We start from the raw sequence: 21,966 nt of genomic DNA, 5'->3' as shown, positions 1-21,966 counted from the left end.
TGATATCAGTGAAACAATGCAGGTAGTCTTTATTATTTTAAGGAATTAATTAGAAAATTTGCTGATCTCACCTGTAATCAGATTCTTAGCAGTGCTCTGTGATTTCTGCATTTCATTTGATTTGAAAGTGAGGTCTTCCTGCATAATCTTCAGCTCTTGATTGGTAACAGATGAAATTTGTTTCATATGATTCAGATTCTGTGTGTTACCAACAACAATGATATGAACATGCTGTATTTTTGAAACAACAACTGGTAACTGGATAAGTAAGAAACTCTTCTGTCCTATAACACTGTCTGTTATTTGGGTGATTTAAATGTGAATGATTTGCATTCTGCCAACTTCTGATAAAAGATGTATTGACAGGCCAGTACAGATGAAATAAATATGCAGCAAATATAAACTGTGTTGTCATATAGGTCTGTTGTAAAGTAAGTGACAGCATCTAAAATATACCTTATGGTATACTATATTGAAAAGGGTACGAGACAATTAAAATAATCATAGAATCAAAATATTACTCAGCTGAAAGTTTTCTATAACATAAAAAATCCATGGGAGCCAAAAACATTAAAAAGAATACAAGTCTTGAAAGTGAGAAAAATGGCAGACTGGAAATGGGAACAGTTTCTGAACTGCTACATTATTAATTTATAATATTTACATTAAATATTATGCATCAGGGTAGTTCAGACATACTTTTAGTAGATGTGGGATCTCAGCCTCTCAGAACTGGGGTGCAGGGTGACCAAGACCACCCCTGGGGGGCTCGGGAGTCCTGGAATGTTGCCAGAAATGTCTGGTGGCTGGACTTTGATCCCACATGGGAGATGACATCAGTATGAGGATAGGAGGATTTCACTGGGGTGAATGGTGAAGGGATAAGTTAATTGGAGTGTGAGATACAGGGTTTAAGATTTCTGTACAGGGGGGTCTAGAGAAGTAAGATGGAGGAATTGGGGCGTGCCCTTCTCCTTCTTCTTCTTCTTGGCCTCCATCTTCTGTGGTGATGTTGGCACTTTGGGATTAGACCTTACTAAAAGTGTACTGGTTAATAAGGGTGAAAGGTATTGGAGAAAAATGATAAATATTGTATACGTAACTCCGAGTATAAAGATAGGTGGCCGCCCCAGGGGCTCTCAGTGTGTGCCCATGGCTGACTGCTGAGCAGAACTCTGTCAGGCCCAGAGAAAATCTTTTAGATAAGCATTTAATAAACACTGAGACCGAGAAAAGACCTGAAGTCCCTTCTCGTCCTTTGGAGCGCGGGTGGCCCAAGGCCACCTCGGGCCTTCCCAGACCATCTAAACAGCCGAAAATCCGACAAGTAGAGGGACAACTGAAATATTTTTAGTTCAGTAAAACTAGTGACAGAATACCCATGAACTGAGTTTTGCAAACTGTGGATAAACAAAATATTGCAGTAGTTTTATTTGCAGTATTTGGAAATGTTTATCATTATTAATGTTAGTTATAGCAGAGATGCAGAGTTATAGAAATTATGAAAATATTCTTGTGTTCTGGTTACAATATCACACACTGTGCAAAACCCTTCCCCTAGAAAAAGAGAGAAATTAAACAAATCCTTTTTTTAACTACAGCTGTTTAATGTTTAATCAGCTGTAGTTTAACATGTTTAATGTTAATTTTAAGAGATAATTATGTAGATAAATATAAATATATAAAATCCACCATCCTTCTTTATCCAGCCACTCTCCTGTTTTGTGCGTCTGAAGTCCTAGCTTGCCAAAGGAGGATGAAAATGCTACATGCTTACCCTGCTCGAGTGCTCCAGGAGTGCAACAATGTTGGCTTCTATTTGGGCCTTTCTTTCCAATTCCTGATTCTTCACATCTTCAAAAGTCGCTAGAAAATCTAGGGATTAACAAACATAAAAAAGAAGGCTCTTACTTTTATGGCTGCAATGTTGTTTCCAGTCAAAACTCTGTATTATATTGGAAGCAGTACAGTTTGTGATAGGTTACTGTAATTGTTTATTTAAAAGCCAGGTGGTAGAGACCTTGAAACTTGTCATCTTACTGACCTTGTTTCATTTGAATGCTGTGTATTTCACAGATTCATAAAAACTCTTGAATGCAAGAAAGTGCAAGAGCTCATCAAATTAATTCACTTGCTCCAAGACAAAGCCAGATCTATGTCTGTAATTCAGATGTTTGTCTATATTCTTCACAAACAGAGCTCCTAATACATACTCTACAGTTCTCCTGGATAATCTATTTCAATGCTTGGTAAGTTTGATTGGTAGGAAGTTTTTACTAATATCCAAACTGAAATCTTTCTGCACCTAGTGGTAAGTTACTCCTTTTCTATCCTCCATGTATATGTAGAAATAAATTATTCCATTATTACTTGAAACAGCCTTTTTACACATTTGACAACTGTCATAAATTTTCTAAAATAAAAGACAAATTCTTTTTATATCTCCTTGCAGGTCATGCTTTCTGCATAGTCCCATCAGCTTTCTTAAGGACTGACAGCCCCCTTCTTTATGAGCAGAACTCCCATCTGAAGAATTTGATGCACAGGGAAAAAAATACTTCAGATGTCAAAAAAAATTACACTCCAATGTACACCTACTGTTGTGGTATTTTCCTTGTTAGTTTGATACTGCTCAGCCATGTTCACTTTGTCTTTCACTCTCTGAGCCATACCACAGAGCTGTACCTAATGAATCGCTTCCTGCTCTGCATTTTCACTGTTGATTACTCCATCCAAGTGTAGAAACTTACACTAAGTCGTTTCCAAACTTTTTGTAATTGATTTCTAACATAACACATGTATACTAAATTCTAACTACGTCCTCCAACATGATTTCAGCTTTTCTGATGGACCATTTTTTGTAACTCTTCTGTCAGATACTCTCTCCCAATATCCAACTGATTAAGAAAATACTGACTAACCTGAACACACTGACAATCCAACACACTGCAAAACACCACGCAGTACATCCTTTAATTTTGCCACCGAATCTTTCAAAATTAATGATTTTTTTAACTTAATGCACAATATAGATTAATAATGGACAATGTTTGCCTAGCTTGAATCTAAAAAGACCACAAGGCAGCAGAAGTTATATTGAAGGTAAAGTACACATAATCTGCTACACCTTCCTTTTCCTGTAGTATTTTTCTGACACAAAAAAAAGGAAAAAAAGTTGTTTGTACTTGACAAATCAATACTAGTGTTATTCATATTCCCATTCCTGTAACATTTACATATTGTTAGCTTGCATAGTTTTCCCAAATTATTTCTGGGAATTGATACTAATCTGACTGGCCTGTATTTCCCTGTCCCCTCTTTTTCTACATAGCCACCATATTTCCTCTTTCCCCATCCTTAAGACTCCTGGCATGTTCCCTCAAATCTCTCAGGTCTCAGGTCCCCCAAATCACTAACTGGTCTAGAACTTTAGCAATAACCTTTAATGAAGGGTAGAAGCAGAAACAAAACCCAAAAAGTCAAGCCCTGCAGACTCCATCTGCATTAATATGGAAAATCCAGATCAAGTGAGCTTTTGTCTCTGCTTCTCAGGAAACCTGGCAATTTGAAAACACAGAAACTTGCTGTGTTTTTTTATTAATCTTCTTTTATTATCAGCTGAGACCTTTTTCTCAGTATCATGATAGCCATAAGTTATATAGAACATTTTTGGAGAACACTTAAAAGCAGGTATTATATCCCTTGAACCTCCATGGCGTGTTTACTGACTGTTATCCCTTTTGCTGAGTAACAGACCAACTTTTTTGGTAAGCTGTCTCCTACAGTATGAAAGGAATAAGGTATACTTAAAGTCAGTTGTTTTCATCCTCTGTTAGTTGCTACTGAAGTCTCTACAATATTAAAACTTTATGACATGTAACAAAGCTGTAGAAACATTCATCTTGAGTAAATGGATATGAGAAGTTCTAATTTTATAGAATTACATTTTATCTACAGTCTTCCATGCTGAAGTTCTGCTTTAATCACTCAATCCATTAATTCCAACTTTGCTTTCATAAAATAAAGTTGTGTTTCTAAGACATTTAATGGTTGATAAAAAGTCTTGAAAGATGCTCTGAATATTTGTGACTGTCATGTAAGGTATCAACTATCTTGTCTGCAGAACAAGACTGCAGAACTTCATGCAAAGATCAGCACACCAGTTCTTTGCAGATATAAATTAACTTTTTTAACAGTAAAACAAAACCTCTAATTTAGTGAAATTAGGCTTAATTTTATATATATATATATATATATATATCTACACATACACAATATTAGGTAAATAATTTTAGACAACTTACTGTCCATGCTCTCTTCCCTCTTCTTCAACTCCTTGTATTTCCAATTTTCTTCCCCTACAAGACAAGTACCATTGATTTAACTTCATATTGTCTCAGGTCTGGATTCCTTCATGAAGGTAAAATGTCTGTCACAAAAATAAAATTCCTACATGCCTAGGAACCACAGGATTCATCCTATTTCATTTAATGTAGTCAGTTCAACTAACTATATTATATATATTTTTATATTAAAAAAGAAGATACCGTAATGAATCAGCTTCAATGCAATTTTGACAACCTTTCAAGGTTACAACTTCTGATAGATAGGAGGGAGATAAATACTTGGTTTGGGCAAAGGAAATTCAAAGGGGTTTCTGAAGTTAAGTGAATTTCAATAATGGAGAACAAATGCTTCTTTGTATTTGGGCACCAAGATTAGTTAACAGTTTCTGCAGCCCTGTTTAATGCATGAGCCACTTCAACTACACTTTCACCTTTCATAAGGATATGCAGCTTGCAAGTGATAATCTCAAGGAAATAAACAGGAGAACTGTATGAGCAATGGTCTAGGAAAACAAAATGCACAGAAAGCTTTCTACAATTAAGTTGGAAACATTTCCATACACCTTCAATATACTGGTATTAGAAGTAAGGAATAACATTCATAGACATCCTATTTATAAATTCAACTACTCATTATAATTAACTCATAATTTGTAAGTATTAGTAAAGTGGGACACCTGATATATCTGTCACAAGAAGATGAGACAACTAATTTCCTAGAAATAATTTTAAGTTTCAAACGTCTACATTTTTAATTGAGTTAATGACTTAGCCTGCTCTACTCTTAAGAATTCCAGTAATGGTGAGGCATGAAACAGAGTTACATAATCTGTCAAGTGTTTATAGAAAAAATATTTGAAGTCCACAATTTTGAGATGTCTTTTCAGTAAGTTTTCTTTCAAATACACCACTAATACACAACTGTCTTAACCTCATCTTCAATGTATGAAGGGTTAAGTCTGTTGCATTATGAGTTAATGCTGACTTTGACTACTCATTAAAAGTTTACTGCTAGTATACAGGCCAAGTAATATGTGGGTGAATTATTTACTTATATAGATTTTTTCCAGTAAAACCTAAAAATAGTTATTCCAGCATCATATGTTTAGTCTTTTTCCGGCTCAGAAATATTTCTAACACTGAAATACTTATCCTAAAATATTAAATAACCCTTTGTTAAAATGTCTGGGGTTTTTTTACTGGCTATTTCACCTGATATTTACATAAAAAACTTTGGAGCTGAATTTGGGAATGCTATGTAATAATGTTTAAATACTGATCCAGAAGTAAAGTCACTGGGGAGGGAGAGAGCACAGGAATTTCAAGGACACACCAAGACACTGATTTAGAGCAGAAGTATGAATGGCCCTCTGTGATCTTCTCTCCATTCACTAGGGAAGGCAGCACTGGCAGTTTACATTTCTGTGGCTTAAAGCTACTCTTTAAGAGTATCTTTTGTCCCTCTGTGTAACACAAAGAGGTATAATTCCCTCTGTATTATACCTCTAAGTAACTTGATTCTGAATATTCTGACTGGTTCTGATATGCTGACAAAGAACATGTGCTTTTTCCTACATATGCTTCAAATTCTTCTTCAACAAATTTATTTTTCTAAAACAAGAGACAGTCAAGCAACGAATGACTCTGTGTGTGCACTAAACTATAAAATGTGAAAAGCAACTCACTTCTTACCTTCTGTATTTCTCCAAAGTTAAAATAAAAAAATAGTTGCAAGCCAAACAAAAAGGAAAAACTGAAGAACAATAAAGTTTGCAATGATATTATCTGGAAACACAAAGCTAATAAAGCAGTCTTAATGAATTATTTCCAAAAATATGAAGTATCTGTAGAAATATGAAATATTTTGTCATGCAACAGATGATAAACAGATGTCTGAAACATTTGCTTAGAGGCAGATTTTTAGATATTTATTCAACTGGAATAAACTTACAGCTAGATTTTACGTTGATTGCACAAGAAAAGGCATAAAGTAAGAAGAACATAATTCCTCAATCGTACAGAAGTTAAAAAATTTGTAGACTTTCAGAATGCAGGCATATATTTATCTAATTCCTATCTGAACAAGATTTCTTACAATCAAAAGAAGAAGGTTTTCCTTTGTATGGATCTTCCTTTTATCTATAACCTTTTACAGCTTTTTTAGGGCCCATGCTCAAACTGAAGTTACTCCCTCCAGAAGAGAAAGTAACCACAGAACCACAAATTCCAGTGCTAGGACAAATTCCAAACTAACCTAGCCTAAGCATCAGCAGCATGTGTTTGCTGGAAGTCAGTGTAAGCTAAGGCCATTACCAAGCAGCTTACAAACTCTTCTTGCCAAGATCAACCCAAGAAGTTTCAAAGACAGATAAAAATAATACTGAACTCAGTCTACTTTACACATTGCTATTAAATATCCTCAATTCCACATTTGCTGACAGTCTAACAGATAATGTAAAAGGTAAAATTAATTAAAGCATTTCTAAATATGAGTTTGTTCTGCAGTGCTTCCAGTAAGTTAAACTTCTATTCCCCAAAAAATATTAAAAATAAAATAAAACAGAAAACCAGACAGCTGTCCTATTTGTTATGTCTGAAAAGAAAAGGCTGTACCTGTAGGCACAGAACTTCTCATGCTGATGAGTTTTCACTTACTGCATAAGCCTCAAAATTTTAAGCAACTCCTAGGTATAACAGTTCGTTATGGAACAATCAGATGCAGCTCTGCATAGTCTGCTACAACTCTAATCGTATTACCTTGATGGTTCTCCAGATCTGTATCAAGTCGTTGAATGACCTTTTTAAAATAATCTATTTTTTCTTTTACTTCTGCCAACCTAACAAATAGATAATGAAAGTCAAGGTTAAAACTGTGTTGTAAGAGACTTACTTTATTTTAGACAAAACTGAAAAGTCAATAATAAAAATAGAAACTATAGATTCAATCAAACCCGAAAGAATAACAGGATTCTTGTTATTATAAAAAGTATATGTAAATCATCTGTCACTTAGTTCTCTGTTTATTAAATAGAAGTTCTGTAGCTCCTCTTTATTAAAAAAACAATTTTTGTTGAGTCATCAGTAATTCTTAACTTACTCAACTAGTCCCTCTGCTGGTTGCTATTCTTAGAAGTACAACATAATTGTTGTACCTCCAAAGAAGTACAATATAACTGTTAAACAGCAATAACTGTATTTAGAAAAATCCACTAAGAAATTTTGAAATAAATCACTCTGCTATGCAATCAATCAAAGTGTGAAATGAAACTACCTTTAACATATTTCCACATAAAATCTCAAATATAATTCTTTGTTATTGTTATTTATTAAAAAAATCTGTTAAACAACTCACTATCCAATTAAAATGCATTAAACATTAACAAATAATTATAGTTGGAAATATTGCTTAAAAGAATTTAATATTGTTTCTAAGAGATTTTATTAATTATCTCAGTTTTTCTTTCAAGAAAGAGAAATCAAAAGGCTCAAAACCAGAAAATATTGTACTTTTTTATCTCCCCCTCAACATATTACTATTTATTATAAAATTTACTTGACTTTCTGGCCAGTCTTTGGAAAGACCCAGTACCTAAGAATCAAGAAGCAATGCCCTACTACTCTTTAGAATGGAACTTCCGTAACTCTTAGGCTTTAAGAACACATAAACAAACTTAAAAATGTGACTGCAGTGTAATAATGGTTAAATTTCATAGCTGTCTCAGAGGAGCATCTCTTACAAATCAATGTCTTCTTCAGCCTTAAACAAGTTTAAATTAGTGCTATTACAAATCTATATTCTCAAGGCGTGTTCCTAAGGGATGGAAATATCTTATTATGCAGATCTAAATGTCTTATCACTACAAAACTTGTTTACCTGAAACAGAAGAACATATTCTATTCTCTGTGGAAGGTTAGACTAGTACAGGTTCGAAGATGTGGTAATGTTCTAAAGTCTATAGAAATAGACTTTGTTAAGGAACACAACCATGTGTCTTTAGGGTGTACATGTAATTTATAACAACAGTATAATGGAGTTACTCACTGTCTTTCCATGCTTGCAATTTTTTGACTATCATCTTTAACCTACAAAAAAGTTCAACAACTTTAATATACGAAATTAAATTTACAAATGAAAAAAGGAAAATTATAAAAAATCTGAATTCAAAATACAGAGAATAGAAAATTAGCATTTGAAATCACAAATTTGTGACACAGTCCAACAAAAAGTGAAGATTTAGGCATTATGTCTTCCAAATGGTTAAAAATCATACTTTAAAAAATGAAATACACTTACCATTGGTCATTCAGACCAATAATCTATAAAGTATCAATGGTCAGTTACAATATAGGCCATTGTAAACTGATCCAATTACTCCTGGACTAGTACACCTGTTTGGTACCACCTCACAAGGATACTCTCTGGAGTTAGGTTACAAGAGCTGTTCAACTGGATCAGTTTTCCCAACCAATATGTCTCATGAATAGGAGCAAGTGAACCACCTGAAAACCTCACCATACCAAATTTGTTTTCTCAAAATAATAGAATGGTTTAGGTTAGAAAAGACTTTAAAGATCGCCTGTTTCCAACTCACACTTCCTTCTACTCCCCAGTCCTGCCATGGGGCAGGGATGCCATCCACTCGATCAGGTTGCTCAGGGTCCCCATCCAACCTGGCCATGAATGCTTCAAGGGGTGGGGCATCCACATATTCCAGTACCTCACCATCCTCACAATAAAGAATTTTGTCATAACATCTAGTCTAAATCTTCTATCTTTTAGTTTAAAAGAGTTTCCCCCATCCTATAATTTTCTGCCTGCGTAGAAGTCACTCATCCACCTTTTTATAAGCCTTCTTTAGGTACTGGACTTTGCTATCAGGTCTCTTCAGAGCTTTCTCTTCTCCAGAATGAACAGCTCCAACTCTCTTATCTTGTCTTCATGGAAGACGTGCTCCAGACCTGAGATTATCTTCACAGCCTTCCTCTGAACCCACTACAATAGTTTTGGCTGGACCTGAAATATCCCAACTATTTTTAATGTCAGATTATTTGCACTGCCTAGAGGACAGATAAAGGCAAAGTTCAAACCTAAGTGTTTTCAAGTATTATCATCCCTAATAATGCTGGCTTGGAGAATCTTTGACGTAACAACATTTCCTATTCTTGCCTGCTTTAGTAATCTCTCTCTTTCCTCCTGTGGAGACTCCATGTTCTTATCCTCAGCAATCATTCGATCTCGATGTTCCTTGAGCTCATGGAGCTTTTCATACAACTGCACAGCTTCCTGTTTCACCGCAGAGTGTGCTATTTCCTGTTGGGAAAAGCAAACACCTACTAGCTGTTTTCAGATGGGAAGAGACCATTGTGGCAATCATGTTTTAGTTAAGCAACACTTACCTATACATTGCAAGTGAAGCTTATTTCTTACAAAAAGCACAGAGACAGTAAAAAGCACTTTATAAAGTACTTTATAAAAAGTAAAATTCATAATCCATATTGTCAATATTTCATTTTCTGGAATAGAATATCACAATCAGTTACTTCTTGATTTACAAGTTCCTCCTTGGGCCAGTTTTCTGAGGAGATTTACTACTTCACAGTTGCAGGGGATTTCAAACTATGTACAACATTCAAAAGGACTGAAAAATATCTAGCAGTATTTGAAAATTATACTTTCTGACTATATGCTTCAGGTCATAGATCCTTTTATTCATGAAAGACCCAGTATGAAAAAAAATTCCCTCAATAAGATATTTTTACCCAAAACTGATTAGAAATTATTAGTGGAAACCAGAAAGGCAGATTTGCCTTCCCATACTAGAGCATGATCCTACAGTATCTGAAAATTTAAGGAAAAGAAATTACACATATTTTTTTGATTGTATTATTCTTTACACTAGCATTCAGCGAAGGTTAGTATAGAGACCACTTGTTATCATACATACAGCTCTTAGACTCTCTTCCTTCACATTTAGTGCATCCAATTCCTGCTGTTGAACAACCAATTCCTAAAGAGGAAGCAAAATGCAAAATTCAGATAAAAATTACTACTTAACTAATTTTTTGATCTAAACTTTAGTATGTATCAAATGCTGTAAACTGTCCCATTGCTGCTCTTAAAAATTTGAAACACAAGACTCTGTCCAGCTCCTTCACATAACTCAGATGTAGTAAACACTTGCTTTCAGCATCCAACTTTTCCATTACTCTTATCATTGTTACTTGCAGTTGGACAACTCCAAAAAAATTGTTTGCACTTTTTCTACTTTTTTTTTTTTTTTTAATCAGTACCACTGGTAGAATTTACTATCTGTATTTCAGGAGTTTAGAGTCAAATTTTAAAATCTGAATTTTAAAATCATGAAGTTTCTTCATAGTCCAGAAAGAGACAGGTAAGCCCTGACTACTGATTCAGCTCATTCTAAGACAGATAGGAAACATGGAACTCATCTCTGTACAGACCATACAGAGGAACTTTTAAGACACCATGCTTGAACTAGATCATCCCAGGGAGCCTAGAAGTGTTACTCCTGTTGTTAACATACGGATTAGTGAAGTAACAAACATTTTATACAGCCCAGTTATTTTTTTCGGATACATTCAGACATGCAATAACAATAATAACAATAATAACAATAATAACAATAACAATAATAATAATAATAACATTTAAAAAAGCTAGTCAGATTCACTTTTTTACACAAGAAGAAAACTTTCTACTCAAGTGAACTACAAAAATTGCTGGGGTTATTTTTCCTTTTTTCCTGCTTTTTACACATGATGAAACATCCAAATATCCCAATGGCTTTTAAAAACTGCATGTCAAACCCTAAATTCAAACAGAAAATGGTGAACATTATTTCTTCCTAAAGCGTGAAATACAAGAAGGCAAAGCACTTGGTCTCAGCCAATTGCCTAATTTCTAGGTACTTCTACAATTGATTTAAGATACCAGCAGGCTTTTTTATTGTACTATTCTGTTGTCAATTTCTTCCATATTTAAATTTTATCTAAACCCCAAAAAGCAAGTTTAAGAAATATTTTAGGTAAGCACAATGGAACAAGCCAACCTGGGAGAGTTTCTCATTAGCAGCTTTTATCTCCAGATATTTAGCCTGATTTTCCTGTGACATGTCTTTCATTATGTCATCTGCGACAATCTTTTCACGCTCGATATCTTCTTCTACAGCTTGAATTAACTTTTCTGTGCTGTAAAAATATAAAATTTTTTTGTAATTTTTACTGGTAAATACATATTGTAAACACTAATTTCAAACTCCAGTACTCCTTCAGTTTCACTGACGTGCTCAGTGTAACAGAAAAAGCCTAGATGCTATAAAAGGGTGTTACCAACTTGTATCCTATCTTCTTGGAACTGAATTAGCAATACAAATGTTTACAAAATGTAGAGAAGATGAAGAACTCTCTGCCTTTATAACACCTGCCTGGTACTTTCCAACACGCCCACACTGTCTATCTGCATTGGTCTCAACACTCGCAAAAGTATGGTACTACTTCTCAATCAGTGAATTTCTGGAGTAACAACAAGCAGTTTGAAGAAAGGAAGTAGATATGCAATTTGTGAATGCACATAAAGAAAATATAATACAGATATCAGGGTTTGACAGCATCAGATGATGATGATGATGAACAGATTACTCTTTGCAAAGAATTGTTAATTACTTTAGAATGGAGAGTGGTTTCAGAGGTCTGAGCAGTGTAGTTTTTTAACTATGCAATAATTAAGAAATTAGGTATTTTTTACATTCTTGAATCAGGACTTTATTCTTGTTAGAAAATTGATAGTTTTGCAAATACAAAAACTTTACCATTCCAGCTATAGTGAGCTACAAGCAACTGTCTTAGCAGATTTAAAGAACACATAAAGGACTGTTCTCACTGTTTTATAAGTCTAGCAATTTCTATGAAATTCCTGAAAGCTAGAGAGTCAACTTGAAAACATACTTAAAGGTAATTAAAACTGAGACCCTGAAGAGTATACCTTCACCTTAACAATTCCCTTCATTGTTAATGAAAGATTGCTAAAATGGTTTGCTTGTTTCAAGAGCGATTTCTCCTGTTTAAAATTACAAAATCAGACAAATACCTTCCTGTAGGATGTTTTTTCATCTGTTTTTCATTACCTTTTCCTGAGTTGCAAGATGACAAGTCGTAAATTATGTAAATGACACTATTGGATCAAAGAGTGCAGACAAAAATGACCTCCAGTTTAAGAGATAATGCAAAATAGTGGAACTGCACAATGATAATTTCAGGGTAAGGAAATAATGAAAATACTGTAGAAGCAGGACAGAGCTGACATTGGAATGGACTTCTGAAGGTTGTCTGGTCCAACCTGTGCACTACTCTGTCACATAGAGCAGGGTGTCAGTGTCTTTTTTAGGTTTTCAGTATCTTGAAGGATGGATATACCACAATGTGTTTGGGCAAAGCTTTGATGTTTGTTCACTCTTACAAACAGAAGAGTTTTTCCTGATATTTAAAGGGACTTTGCTGTTCATTTTCAGTCATTCTCCTGCCCTTACGGATCACTGAGATCAGCTCCATCTTCTCAACCCCTGCTCATCAGGTATTTACTTCGATAAAATATCCACTAAGCCTTTTCTTCTGGAGATTAAACAATGACAGTTCTCTCAACCTTATCCCACAGTATTCATCACTTACAAGGAATTCTCAAAAGAGTTTCAAAAATGTAACCACTTCCAACCAGCTTACAAGAAAGATCCACAATCTCCAAGAAACTGAGGATATTATGTAGCAATTCTGTCAGGTTAGCAGGCCAAGCAGGAAAAATGCTTTGGACGTGATGATGATGAAACAAATCAAAATCATGATCTCCCACTTAGTTTGGCAAATTTGGAGTGCACTGGGATTGTATAAGAAATATTGGATAGCTGTAACATGACATTAAATTTAATATCGTCTTGAGATTAAAACCAATTTATACAGACCCAGTCCAAATGAGAGTCCCTCACTGCACCAACAACAGTTTATAAATGGTTAATTATGTTACATGTGTTAATGTAAAAGAGATTTTTTTAAGCTACATGAGTAGTTTGATCCAAGACCTTTTGGAAGGCATGGAGCTAGGAGATGTCAGGGAGCTTTCATGTTACTTGTTCATTGAGTGCGCCCCATGCCTCAGTGTGGACCTGGGAAAGTTGTTGCAAGGTCTAAGCAGTGATAGTTTCAAATCAAGCCCAACTGCGGACATGGAAGAAAGAAAATTGAGAAAGTGCAGTAAAAAATTCAACAAAATGCTAAGGGTGCTGATTTGCAGAAGAAATCTCCACTCTAGATGTAATTCTCCTGGAGACATTGTAATATGGCTTAGAGGGAGCTTGTATTTGAATACAAACACAGTGCCTTTCCTGGATATCACTGGAACCTTCAAAAGAGTGAGAATACAGTTTTCTACATGTATAGCAATACCATGCTTGAGGGCAGTGAGGTCTCCAAGTTCTATAGGATTTCTCTCATCTTTGCCAGAGATTTAAAGTGTGCAAGACAGGACAAGGAAAGAAACTTGCTTTTCCAGCCCCCTCTATTTAAAGTGTGTGGACACATTACAGAGTAGCCTCTTTAGATGAGGCAATTCTCTTTTTCTTACATGATATATACTCCTAGCTAAATACTTCAAGATGATCCAGCATGTCTTTGAGACTAGAAATATCTGACTTACAGTGACGCTTCTTCTCTGGCAGAAACCTTGTGAGGGGAGGCTGCAACTTAGTGATTTTTCAAGAGGCAATAAAAAAAATCAGCAATGGCTGTCACAGAAACACAACTCATTACCAGAAGTAATTTGAACACTATGCATGAAGTTGAATCAGGGATGAGGCTTGGAAAAATTGTAGAATGTTTTGAGATATTATGCAAAACAAAAGCAGCAATAACAACAAAGACATAGTGAAGTAAAACAATTTATAATGCCACATATTGGAGAAGAATGGAGATGGAAAGGAGATGAACGGCTCTGTAGTTTGGTGATATGTATTGGACAGAATGAGCACTAATGCAAGTAAAAGTGCATAGGACACAGCACTTATATATCAATATAATCCCTTTTTTTCAGCCTGTGCATAGAAGATCACTCCAGAGAAAGTATGATTTGTTTTTATAACTTCCTGAAATACAGTCCTAATTACAGACATCCTTACAGGGCACATAATTCTCTGTAACTAATGACCTTTATCTGTGACCCTGCAGCTCCTCTGACAATGATATTTCCAAAACACAAGCATTAAAATGGAGTTAACTAGCTACTAGGAAGCTTCACTTTGGTATGCACACATCCTGACATTTTCTTCATTTGATGAATGATCAAATTAAAAATGCAAGTCTTTTTCTGTCTCCATCATTTCTTTAATTGATTATAACTCAACTTGCTTGTAAATCACCTGTGGCATTTAAACTCACTGCTTCCTCTACGATCTGGAACTTGACACTTCAGCATACTACAGTTAGACTTTCCTATTGGCTGCTGATCCAATTAAATCCAAGATGATTATAAGAAGTTGCTCAACTTAGTCAATCTTTTGCTAAGGATTTTCTAGGTTTATTATTTTTTTACACTGCCTGGTTATTCATCAGGTACAAAGGTTGAAGAAAAACAAAGTGCTGTTTCACCATATTATTTCTTGTCACCACACTGAAAAATCTACACATGTGTACATACGATACCTCTCAGAAGCAACCAAAAGGTAAGATACTTGGCACGTCTAATTCAAAATGCAGGCAAAGATTTATTACTGTAACTTTGTTGCTAGACAGGAAGCCAACACATCTCAAGGTACATTAAAATTTCAGGAATTACTATGAACCTTGGACATGCTGAGTTGTTAAGTAAATTCTACTCCATTAAAAAGCTGGGGAACAGACTCTGAAAACCAAATCGATTCTATAAACACAATCACCTTCCCAGAAAATTAATTACATTATTTTTAAATCATATCGTTTTCAAAGTTCTCAGAAAGAAATCTTTAAGAAGGCTCTTCTAATTACAAGGAAATATGAAAGTGCTACCAATGCATTGCGAGTGTTTTGCCAGGCTAAATCTCTTTTCAAAGCACTTAGTTTAAGAAGCAGCTCATTAAAACTGGTTCTAGTCAAATGCTAAACTGCAACTAAAATTACAGATTCTTTCCTGTTCTTTTACTGATTATACAGGTTCACGCATAAAAAATGCAGGCAGTCACATTTGTAAGAAATCCCTACCTTTTCAGCAGAAACTTAAGTAAGAGCTAGGAGTTATGTTTTGGACTTAGACATATGTACAACTTAGATTTTTCAACTTGTTTGTTATTAATGTACAGATTAACATTAAAAACAATACCTAATATATTTTCCCATTCTATTTAAAACAGCTCTTGTCTTCTAATCTGAAAACTACAATAATACTATTAACCTGTATTTATAAATTGCCAGGTTAAGATCTGCTCTGTTTCTGAACTTATAGGAAGCAGTATCTTTAAAGTACAAATACGCTGCAAGATCCAGATGTTAAAATGGCCATTTTAGGAGTTCTCAAAGTGCATCATGTCTTCCATTAACAATACACAAACGGAGTAAAAAAAACATGCAGGCCACCAGTACCACAACTGAAAAGTGCAAAACTTAATACAGAACGTAATTCCACAGGGGCTGCTGCTGCTAGCAACCCCTTGCCCCTGCCAGGGATAATGGCTGAATGGCAAAAGGTTTATGAACTCCCTCTGTATTCAGTATAAGTTTCTGACAGAAGTAGAAATACACAATGGATCAGAGCATTTTAAGTGGCATTTATCTTCCTCTTCTTTCCAAGACGTTATGAAATTTCCAGGCTGATTCAATTTAGGTGAATGAGGTCAATCCTCTGGCATGCAAATATATAAAAGTTATCAGACTTAATCAGTTTGTTCTATGACCTCATTTATTTCATTATGATCAGCAAAGGCCTTCCAGCACTCATTTTAAGGACTGGTGGAGGTTTTGTAAATCTGACAGGCTGCCTATGTTTAGCACTGTTTGTAATTAAACTTCCTCATATAATTTCCCTCACTCTATTCTATTAAATTCAGTGAATATTCTGTACAGCTCACTTTAAACAAGTATCTTACACTTTACCTTTTGAGTTTCTATTACTTTGCAAGATAGAAATCTGTCAAGGAGATACTAATATTAACTTGACACCCTATCTTTTCAGATGTTTAAGAAAAACTGGAAAAATTTAAGGTTCATTACCTTTTACATAACATTTTCATTCAAGTATAATGAATGGCATAAACAGGGACTAACTTAAAATCTCACAGATATGGTGTAACATTTCTGCTCAAAATTAATAGATACTACAAAGAGTGTCTGATTCAAAGGCAATGACTGAGAGACCCTTTTTTTGAGAGATGTTAATGTCACAGTAAATACCATTTGCAGGACCTTTCCTAACTTTGAAAAAATAAGGCTCGAATCTGTACAAGAATTCTGTCAATAGAGATTGAACCATGTTTACTTAGTTCCAAAGATCAGAGCAACAACTATACCCCCCACTTCTTGACAAAAAAAGCGCCAGTTTATGTCATGTTATAGGTTATATTATGGACAAGAAAGAGATGAAAAGATTTATCTTCTAAGTAAATATTCACAAAAATGCTTAGTAACTTACATAAGAATGTAAAAGAAATCTGACTGGAGAAACCAACAATTCTCTAGTAGAGCACTCTGCCTCTGTCAGAGCAACAAGAGAAATTGCATGGGGAGAGCAAGCAAGCTTCAATACTTTCTGCAGTTTACTCCAATCATAGCCTTCCAGTACGCATAACTGCTTTAACAGGGATAATAACGAGTACAGCCCTGCCAATTTGTTTTATACATTTATGATACTTTTCTCTATTAACCTGTCTAATCAATCCCTTTTCTAGTTGCTGATACAGTCTGTACACTGGATTTTAGGTTTGGCTCAATTAAGTGAAAGCTGAATCCATTAATTCTGATAACGCCTGTTTTTTCAAGTAATTTTACATTACAAACTATTCATGTAGAACAAAATTTATTAAACTATCATTGAAATAACTGTATCTATTAATTTGTTAATCACTACAGAAGACACAGGTATAATTCTGGTCTTGATATGTAAAAGTGTTGTTTTTTTACTAGGCTCCAAACATGAAACTCTACTGGCTTGTGATCTGGGCTGGAACATTGTTTTTGAATCCAGTCACTGCTGACTGCAACATTACATCCCAAACTGTAAGTTTTACATTGATCTGAACTACTCTTACTTTTAAAAGATACACTTGAAGTAGAAGGCATTTTAAAAACTGTTTCATAAACATAAAAGTCCTGAAGAAAGAAATACAAAAATGCAAGTAAGAAGTGGTTTTCTGTGTAATGGACAATTAGCTGATGGTAGTCATTGTAAGTGGGTAAATAACACTGAAGCATATTTGAGATTATTTTGTACCTCAAATTCTTCCAAACAACAGGAATGCCTCTTTACATATTTAAATAAATATACTCTTTTCAGAAAACAAAAATATTTCAAGGTATTGAGAGCAAAGACTCAAATCAGAAAAGACTCTAGCTATGCTAACCTTTAACACAGAAAACCAAAATGAAGTTAAGTGCCATAGCATACATATATATAACAAAAATTTAGTTGAAGGTCTGCTATAAAGATGTTATTTTAAATTAAGAGTAAATGTAAATTAAAAAAAAAAACATTTTAGAAACTATATTTTAAATCATTTACAGTCTTGAATAAATCTCCTCTATGACACCTTCTTTCCAGATTATGTAGGAAAGGAATTCTTTTTATACCCAACAAATAATACATTCCAAATATTAATATTAATTCCAAAATGGTATGACAAACTGGTTACATTTTGGATGATCATCACATAAGGACCCATGTATCTAAGCACTAAGTCCTCTGGAACATCAGGTCTCTAGACACTAGGAGGATTCATTCCACTCTCTCACCAGACCACGAGTTAATTAAGAAAGATGCAGATAAAACTTAATGAAGAGCAATATAACTTTTCCTTTAAAGTGACAGCAGTAAAAAATAGAAGATCGTTTTCTCTTGCCTTTAAGAGTCCTCACTGAGACACCATCTTTAGCAGACTTTTCTATGGTGTTTAATTGTTGTCATTCTCTTTTTTCAACAGGTTGCTTGTGAGGAGTCACCAAAGAACCTCTTTAATATCTCCCTCAACCTTTTTCAAAATGTTACTAAATTAAGCCTCAAAAAGATCAAAATCACTTTAGAAGATCATGACAAAGAGATTCTTGGGCGTTTTATTAACCTCACTGAACTTGATCTGAATGAAAACAACATTACTGTACTGAACAATAACAGCTTCTACAATTTGAAAAATCTCATAACTCTGGATATTAGCAACAACTGTATTAGCACAGTTCATAAAGCAGCATTTGCAGGATTAAATCAACTCTCAGTGTTGAATTTATCCTATAACATGATTGCTCAACTGGATTCTGATACATTTACTTCTCTAGAAAGTCTGAGAGTTTTAAATCTACAGTACAATTTTCTGAAATATTTTCATATAAAATCATCATTTAAACCGACTAAAATTGCTTTAGCTGGAAACCCATGGATCTGCTCCTGTGACCTCCTTGACTTACAGATATGGCTAACTGCCTCCAATGTGACATTGGGTAAGTTTTGGTAAGAGCAGCATTTAATATTTTTTTACATCAAATAACTTTACTGTGCATTTTTTTCTGATGTGGATAAAATCAATCATCAATTTACCCATATTATGCAGTAACACAATAGCTATCCATGAGATTTTTTTCGAGTGCCAAAAAATTACCAGCATCTCATAGCCTTTTCACTGCTCACATTCACAGAAAATGAAAGCAACACCACATGTACATTCCCAAACATGGAAAAAATCTCCATTAAGATGGCAGCTATCCAACCAGCTGACTGCATAATTGAAAATACTCCTTTAGAAAACCCTGTAACTTCCACTCCTGCTGTTAATCTTAGAAGTAGTGCCTTAACAGCTCTGACTCCAAACAACATCACTGGAAACAATGGAACACGTGCAGGTAATACACAGATATTTTACTTTACTGCTTATGAGCTGTTTGACTTGCTGTTCAACGACTTTATAGTGTTTTGCATCCCTAGTACACTCTGACTTTTCCATAAAAGCCAGGGCTACAAAGCAGGCATATCTCTATGTCCTGGTAAACAGTCACAGACATTGCAGTGAATATTAAGGTCTATTGAGTAGGTGTTCAAAACAGATAAACCCCACAACTCTCAAATTATACTAAAAAATGATGGTGAAATTTCAAAGCCCTAAAATTCAGATAATTGTCTAGATCTCTGCCTAACAGAACTAGGGAAACAACTTTCAAAAATAATTGCTTTTTCCAAAATAACTGCTTTCTAGATGTAGTTGTCTTCCTAAAACATGACAGCATGAACTTACAGATTTTACTCCCATCCTAAGTGTGCTCAGTATAAAGGATGTGAATGTGCCTGCTACACATTCTCTGGAAATTTCAGTGATAGTCTCCTCACCTTTCAATGTTAATCTGTTAACTGACATGTCAGTTACCCCTTCCATCCTGAAATGCTTTACTTCCTTCTTCTGGTTAAAGCAAGAAAATTATCTACAGATATATACACAAATTATAAGCTTACCACTGTGACACGTTCCTTTAGCTGTATGACCTTATAATTTATTTATAGGGTAGTGACGAGTACACAAAAGCAGCTTCTAGATAAAAACTACTTGCAACTACAGTTTACTGAAATTTTTATTGTTAAAGAAGCACAGCTGAAAGGATATGCCAAATAAAAGGCATGATATTTTAGGGTTCAGACATTATCATCATATAAAAAGTAAAGCCTGGGAAATAGAATTCCAAGGCAATTACTGATTATTTTTTTCCAAAGGTTATTCTTGGAATTTAACTTTTGGAAAAAAAATATTTATATGTATTTATTATCTTTTATATGCCCCCAGAGCTTTGTCTTTGAAATAGACTTTGAAACAATTATTTTTTATAAATATGCAAGGTAGATTTATATTGCTGGGAAGCATACTATGCACATACATTATTAGTCTCTGTTACTAACTCCCTAACAACACAGCAACAACAAAGCTCTGGAGACACTCAGTCATTCCCCTACCAATGTTTACTTGGTGAATTTTCAATTTAACTATGAAAAAAATTATACTTGAACTCTTACTAGTATTCCTCATGAAGATTACTCTTCTTTTTTTCCTGTTTTTTTAAAGAGTTACCGCTTGTTGGCAAAAGCTGGACCTTCCTAGCAGGTGTCCTAGGGTTTGTCCTAGGCACCACACTCCTGATTCTCACTGCTGTAAAATGCCCAGCATGGTATCACTACTTGATCAGCTACCATCACCGTCGTCTTGAAGAAAATGACTCAGAGATGTTTGAACAGGAGTTCTCAGCTGACATGAGTCCTTCTCCTTCAACATCAGGCACAAGCAGTGAAGAACCCATTGTAATATTTGAGAAAGTTCATGCATGTAGAGATGAAGAAGATGGATTTATTGAGGATAAATACATAGATATTTATGTAAATGAAGAGCGTTAATGTCTTAAACAATGGATGTTGAACTGACATTTCAAAAATGTAGTACACTTGTACTTCAATTTTATGCTTTATTACATGCAATACAGAATGAAGCTATGCAGTCTATCTCCTTTCATCTTGCCAAATTGTTAACAAGATTTTGCTGCATCAATCAGGAAGTTTAAAAAAAATGGGGTCATATGCATGCATTATTGGCACAACAAATACTTTAGAACTTGCAAAAATACTCATAATCCACTTTTTATAAAAACATATTTGGCTACTTATATTGGGGGTCTTACTATATATTCTTTAACATGAACAAAGTAGCAGGTGAAATTGGCATAATTATTAATGCTGTCATTGTGAAGAGGTATAGAAGAGAAAAATAATTTCTCTAAAATGCTGAAGCAGACCACAGCCAGACTGGGGGCTGGCTCCAAATCAATCAGAGCTGTAATAGCTCTGAAGTCTATTAGGCAAAACTAACACAATCCGAGAAGGGAGCATTTGGGTATTTTTTGACCCAAATTAGCACAGCAAGAAAGACCAACTGCTGTATTCCCAAAAATGTGTATGTACAGTGCAATAAAAAATTATCCTTACTGCATTGCTACTGAATCAAGTATATTCTCTTCATATTTTCTTAACACTTAAAAATTAATTCATTCAGGGTGGAACAGACAAACTCGTGAGCTGTTGAAGTCTACAGTATTAATACAATGTGACATTATTAACTGGTAAAATTGTTGCTTTGGAGTGGCTATTGATACATAAAATCTCATTGCTGAGATTGCTTTCACTGGCAACAAGCAGGATCATATCTTCTCCTGCACCTATCTTGTGCCTAAATTAACTACCCCAAAAACTCACTCTCAGCCTATCACTACACAAGCCATTCTCATGGCATACAAATTCTTATTTCAAGCATCTCAGCATCCTCATCTGTCCCTCTGCACAAACCTACGTTACTAGCAAGCAAAGGTCTAGTTCCCCTTCCTGCTTGCTTTCTTCATTCTGCTACTCCACAACAAA

The 21,966-nt window shown here is 34.6% G+C and overlaps 1 protein-coding gene across 3 annotated transcripts in view; it reads right to left on the bottom strand.

Moving 5' to 3' along the window:
- IFT74 (intraflagellar transport 74) overlaps positions 1 to 21,966 on the bottom strand; it is a 44,573-nt gene that overhangs the window by 17,853 nt on the left and 4,754 nt on the right. For all 3 annotated transcript variants that reach the window (XM_054289867.1, XM_054289849.1, XM_054289858.1), the window contains exons 9-16: positions 11,417 to 11,555; positions 10,292 to 10,354; positions 9,514 to 9,657; positions 8,389 to 8,429; positions 7,104 to 7,183; positions 4,305 to 4,358; positions 1,778 to 1,875; positions 72 to 198 (exon numbers count right to left, since the gene is read on the bottom strand). In XM_054289867.1, the coding sequence (XP_054145842.1) occupies positions 72 to 198; positions 1,778 to 1,875; positions 4,305 to 4,358; positions 7,104 to 7,183; positions 8,389 to 8,429; positions 9,514 to 9,657; positions 10,292 to 10,354; positions 11,417 to 11,555 (746 nt within the window). The remainder of the gene's footprint in view (positions 1 to 71; positions 199 to 1,777; positions 1,876 to 4,304; positions 4,359 to 7,103; positions 7,184 to 8,388; positions 8,430 to 9,513; positions 9,658 to 10,291; positions 10,355 to 11,416; positions 11,556 to 21,966) is intronic.

Source organism: Melozone crissalis, unplaced genomic scaffold (assembly GCF_028551555.1).
Source record: "Melozone crissalis strain CALT ecotype California unplaced genomic scaffold, PUWL_Pcris_2 ptg000005l_1, whole genome shotgun sequence".
In the NCBI taxonomy this organism is placed as follows: Eukaryota; Metazoa; Chordata; class Aves; order Passeriformes; family Passerellidae; genus Melozone; species Melozone crissalis.
Note: the sequence above shows the minus strand (reverse complement) of the source record. Positions and strands in the feature narration are given on the sequence as shown.